We start from the raw sequence: 6,000 nt of genomic DNA on the forward strand, positions 1-6,000 counted from the left end.
CTAGAAACCTGTGCTTTCTTCATCAAAGCCAGCAGCGACAATTTCATTGGCAAACTTTCTATTACAAGGCTAGATGACAGATGGCCATGTCACCTGCTTGCTCCTCTCCCTGCTGCCCCACTCCACTCACCCAATGAGGCTGGTTAATAAGCTGGGGGACAGAGATGGAAAAGAGAGTTCCAGGCTGCATTCTTTGTGAGACAGGAGCATCAGCTTGTTAGACTGTCTCAGATACTGCACTTCCAAAGCCCAGCAGGCTGCACCCCTTGGAGCAGCTGGGCTAGGCTCCCGGGCCTCTTCAGAACACATCCATCTCTCTGCTCCCTGCCAGGTGCAAGGACTTTCTCTGACTCCCCCTTGTCTATTTCCAGCCTCTATAAATCATTAGCCATTGTTTCAGAAAAACCTGAATTCAAGCTACTAGTCTCACGTTCTCAACCCCCACCCCTCCATTCCCTCTGGGAGAGGTACTGAGAAGAAATTCTAAATTAGATCTGGATTTAAAAGGGTCTTAGAGCTGCCACATGAAACAGGAAAACAAAGCCTGACTCAACACCAGGCACCACCTACTGATGCCTACAGTTTGAGGGCTGGGCTGTGATGTCCAGGCGGGGACTTCACGGGCATCTTCAGGAAGCAGAATTTGAACCTCACGCCAGCTGACACATGATATTGCTCTACATGAGCATTAAGTGCTGCAGTGGCTAGATTAAATGGCTGCTGCAGAACCGTTCTCATTTCTAGGCTGCTGAGAAGTATGAGATGGCTTTAAAATTTATTCCAGCAAGCCCGCCCTCCTCACAGCAGCACACTCATGCCCAACCTGGCACAAATGTTCAGTTTTCAGCCTGGGATATGCAGGCACTCACTGCATCCGCCCAGGTGGATGTGCATCCCAAGTGTTCCAAGGTGGAAACTGGATCACAGATGCTCTCAGCAGAAAGTCTGTCCAACCAGGGCTCTGAACTGCTGCAATTCTTAAGCCTCCATGGCGAGAGGACCTTAACAACATTCTGGAAAATGTAGGGCAGTGTAAAGGGACTATGCAGAGTGAGTGATTCCCAAACTTCCCCAAGTATTGATCCTGCACAAATGATCATATTTTAAAAATCACCCTCCCTGAAGTACTGCACAGTGAGCTTAGGCTCTGCAAGCACAACTGTGGTGCAACACCTCTACACAGCAGCCTGCCAGGGCTTGGCAGCCCACTCCCTTCAGAGAGGGAGGCTCAGCCCACCCTATCGACCTCCTGGCAGACTAGGGAGAGATGTCCTACAAGGCCCAGTCCAGGCACCTTGAGCCTGCCCTCCAATGCGCTGTGTTCCTGACTGGCTGAACAAGACCCAGATCTGAAAGCCGCATCGTGCCCAGGGTAGCCACTCCCTAGCCCCCTCCACATTGGTTGCGACACTTGCCCAGATAAACGTGTGTGCAGATTCCTGGGTGGTGCACACAGGAAGGTGGCAGAACAAGGAGCAGTAGCAGACAGGGTGGCTGGTTGTCCACCTCTGGACAAGGCAAGGCAGCTGAGCTTAGAAGTGCTGATATTTTAAGACCCAACTGCCATAAAAGCAAGCAGCAGAGACACGAGCCATGGCAGGCACCTGCCGGGGCCACCTTCTCCAGATGCCAGAGGCTCCTCTATGAAGGTGGTGGTAAGCAAAGTACCACTGCACTTCAGGCATCATGCACCTTCAGGTATCACGCACTTGAACACTGCTGTGTTGGTCCCTCTGTTCTCAGCAACAGACTCCCAAGGGCGCACACAGGTAAAGTTTCTTAGATTAAAGCGAAAACCAGACCGCTTAAAGACTCCCTGGGTGTCTTCTCTCAGCTCTCTCTGGGTCCAGCTCAAATGGTTACCTGCCTGATTCCTGGCCCCTGAGGAGACGACTGCTCCAGGATTGTCAACGCAAAACGACTCCCCTCCACTCCAGCCCCGACACCCCCTCATCATGTCCCATTCCTGACCGAGAATGCTGCCTTTAACCAACATCCCTGAGGTCTGACCCCAGCAGGTGTGGCAGGTGTGGCAGGTTGCCGGGACAAGAAGCTGGGTCACCCACCAAGTAAAGACAGCCCCCTGGACGTCTGTGACCTCAGCAAAGTGCCTGCCGGGGCTCCCAGTCCAGAGAAATCTGGAGCTTCCAAGCACACAGGGATCTTGCACTTCAGACCCCTTGCAACCGCAGTCTCATTTGTCTCCTGGAAAGCACAGCTGCCACCGACGAGCCGGCTCTCTGTACACCGGTACACGGGACAAGGTGCGCGCTCGGGCATTCGTGCCTCATGCAGGCCAGGATCCCAGTGCTGCGACCCCACACCCTCAGCCCGCTGCGGGTCGCTCCTTACCGCCAGTGTCCTCGAAGCGGGGAGGCGGACGGTCCCGTAGCGTGGCACTCCAGCCAGCGCTGGCCTCGTCCTCCTCAGGATCCTGCGCGTATGGGGCGCGGGCAGGAGGTGGCGGGCTGGCGAGGGTCCCCGAGAAGCCGGGGCGCTCGTGCTCATCGTCCGAGGAGGCTGCCGAAGAAGAGCGCGAGGCGGCCGAGGTGCTGTAGAAAGGGTTCCCGCCGCTGTCCGGGCCTGACTCTCCGAACACATCATCCGAGATGTGTAGGCTCTCGTAGCGCGCCCGGGCGGCCTCGAGCAGCGCCGGCGCCTTTCTTCGCGCGCCCCCGCCGCCCTCGGCCATGGCCCCGGCCGCCGCCCGAGTGCCCGCTCCCCACAGCGCCTCCCAGCCGCACGCGCCGGGCCCCGGGCCCGCGCCGCGGCCCGCCGCCCCCCACCAGCGCAGCCCGCAGCACAGCGCCCGCCGCCCCGTGCCCGGCCGGCCCGCCGTCTTGGCCGCCTCGGGCCCAGCGCCCGGGGATGCGCCCTCAGAACTCGGGCGCCGCAGGCTGCTGCGGCCGCGGCGAGAGGCGAGCAGCGTGCCGGCAAAGAGAAGGGCCGGCGGGACGCAGGGGCTGCGGGCGAGACCAGACGCCGCCGCTGCGTCTCCGTCGCCCGCCGCCGCCCCGGCCAGCCGCGTCCCCGTGCGCCCTCCCCGCGGCACCCCGCGCTCCGCGGCCGACCTTCCCGGGCGCGAGCTGCCAGCGGCGGGTCCCGCCTCCTCGCACCTTCAGCCTGCCGGCCAATGGGGAACCCGGCCCGGGCGCGGTCAGGGAGAGCTGGGCGGGCCCTGCGCCGCGGAGGCCCCCACCCCCTTAGCCGGGCGGGGCGAAGGGAGGAAGGCGGCTGGCGATCGGCTCCGGCCAGTCCTGGCGGGCAGGGATGCGCCGTCCGCAGGCTCCGTGCTGCCCAACGGGAGGGCGGCGGCCCACAAGGCTCTTCCTCCCGCCCGAGTCCGAGGACACCGGCGACGTGCCACACCAGCTGGAGGTCGGATTTCGCGGTCCCGCGCTGGGCTCCCAGGAGCTGTTCACCACGGTGGTTCTGAATCAGGCTCTGCGGAAACGCTCCAGGTAGGCGGCCGGCTCAAGTGGCAGCCCAGGGCGGCTGCTGCTGGTTCTAAGGGTCGTCCGCTGTGCCGCAGGCTCCAGTACCACACGGGGGGCTATCTTAGAAACCTCTCCCTAACTAGGAGGCCAGCCTCGCCAGTCCATTCCTGGATTCCGATGCCAACTCAGTCTTGCTTTAGTATCGCTGGCAATAAAGGGTGAGAGCAGCGGAGTTAGTCATTTCTCATCTTTGGACGGTTGACGCCTTTTGAACTCAGAGGATTCATTGCTCCCGAAATATTGATTACCCTACTTTGTCTTTAAACACGCACTTGACACTCATCTTTTGACATACGACACAATCACCGGAGCTTCAGTGCTCTGATAAATAATATAAAAATAAAAGTCTCATCTGTCCCTCCTCCTTGAGCAGGAGCGTGTGGTAGTGGCAGTTCTGCAGACGGCAGCCCATCTACCCAGACTCTCCTGTCTTCTTCCTCACCCATCCCAACACCAGCCCTCACACAGCAGTGCAATAAGTCACATTAATGGTAATTGGTTTGTCAAGTCACTTTCCCTCAGAAAGTAAATCCACGGAGATGTGAAAGGCTTACAAGTCCTGCTGGGAATAACTAAATAATAATTACACAAAACAGAAAGACCCACCGCTATTTCAGAGCGTGCATAAAGGATGAAGAAGTAAGAGCATTAGTGAGGGCAATCCTACGAGCAAGCATGAGCCTTCACCCGCCTCCCCAGCTCCCAAACCAGAGGCTTAAACACACACACACACACACACACACACACACACACACACACACACACACACACAGGTTTGTGAGGATCACTAATGGACAATATGTCAGAAAGAAGGAATTCACACATTGCTTGTTATAAAGATTGGCTTCTAAAGGAAGTGTTTGCAAAGCATTTCCACTCCCTTGGAAGAACTGTACCATGGGAAGGACAACTTTGTAGCATATCACCATAGGGTATTAACCAGAACAAAGATTTCAAAGAAGGCATAGATGATGACCCCAAGAAGGGTCATGCTGAAACACAGGCTAGAGATACAGGAACAAAGTGAAACTCTAGGTCAGGTTCAAATTCTGCAGTACAAAATTTTGCAGGACTCCGGAACCAGCATTGTTCTGGAGCAGAAAAAGCCACTGCCTGCATTGCCAGCATCCCCTGTGTCCCAGCTGCTCCACTTTCAATCCAACTCCCTGCTAGGGAAAAAGCCATGGGAAATGGAACAAGTATTGGGATTTCTGTCCCCCCATATGGGAGACCTGGCTGAAGCTCTTGACCTTCAACTTTGGACTGGCCCAAGTGGGATGCTGTGGCCATCTGTGGGAGAGAACCAGCAGGTGGAAGATCTTTCTTTTACACGTTGATTTTTGAAAATATATATATACATATATGTATATATGTTTTTTTTTAATCGTGAGAGTCCTGCAAAGTTTTACGTGAGCCTTTAAAATAATTGAAAGAAAATCAAATGGGTGAATGTTGTGGTGCAGCACATCAAGCTGCCACTTGCTGGCCATCCTGTTATTGGACAACCCATTTGCTTTCCTCGCTCCTCTGCTTCTGATCCATTTTCCTGTTGATGCATGTGAGAGATAGCAGATGATAGTGCAAGTACTTGAGCCTCTGACACCCTTCTGGGAGACCCAGAAACATTCCTGGCCCACAAGTATCATGACCCTGGCCAGCCTTAGCTGTTGTGAAAGAGTGAACTGGTGGTTGGAAGATTCTTTCTCTCTTTGCCTTTCAAATAAATAATTTCTTTTTAAAATCTTAATTAAATTTGATGGGGAATACATAAGGAAGCATTTTTTTCTCCCATTAGCCAATGAAAAAGCCAACAGCTATGGTGTGTGTTTTAAAAATAGTGGATTGTTTTGCTGCTTTTTGGAAGCTTAGAACAAAGCAGTAAAAATTACAAGAATGAACAGTCTTTTATTATCTCTGATTTGCATTTATGTGGTGATTATTCCAAGGAAACCGGGTGCCCTGCTTTCTAAGTTGAAAGTGCTTGTAGTTCATCTAGCATGTAACATTGGGAAAGGGATTGTTGTATGGTCATCAAAGAAACAAACTGTTACTTGTTGAATAAACATTAGATGACTACTTCAGCTTGGAGTCAAGTGTTCAGGATGTTAACTAAATGTGTCCAAACAAGAGAAGTAAAAATATTCTAAGTTTTGAAGAAAGGTGGGCATTTCTCATTTTGAAGAGAGAGGTGCAGAGCTTACAAAACTATTGGGAAACAAAACAGTATCTCATCTTTCTGGCATTCTCTTCCTTGAAGATTTTCTTATGATTCCACATCATTAGCTTTTATTAATAACATATTTGTGAGAGTAATTACAGGATCAATATTACACTGAGGTCTTTTAAGTCATTTGAAAACATCTTCCAAATAATTTAAATTTGAAATATAATTAATTTTTAGGTTAATATTGAGCTTTTGGTTTATGGCTTTCCAAAAGAGTTCCAGGTAAAAGCAAGCCAATTCTATAGTAGATTTCTGAGGCTTTGTTAAGCCAAATATTGT

The 6,000-nt window shown here is 52.9% G+C and overlaps 1 protein-coding gene across 1 annotated transcript in view; it reads right to left on the minus strand.

Annotated features, from left to right (window-relative positions):
* PGBD5 (piggyBac transposable element derived 5) overlaps positions 1-2,692 on the minus strand; it is a 68,185-nt gene extending 65,493 nt beyond the window's left edge. The window contains exon 1 of the mRNA XM_040968130.1: positions 2,353-2,692. Coding sequence (XP_040824064.1) covers positions 2,353-2,692 — 340 coding nt within the window. The remainder of the gene's footprint in view (positions 1-2,352) is intronic.
* Positions 2,693-6,000: the final 3,308 nt, after the last annotated feature.

This window comes from Ochotona curzoniae, unplaced genomic scaffold, assembly GCF_017591425.1.
Source record: "Ochotona curzoniae isolate NIBS_2020 unplaced genomic scaffold, NIBS_Ocur_1.0 scaffold_4683, whole genome shotgun sequence".
Taxonomy (NCBI): Eukaryota; Metazoa; Chordata; class Mammalia; order Lagomorpha; family Ochotonidae; genus Ochotona; species Ochotona curzoniae.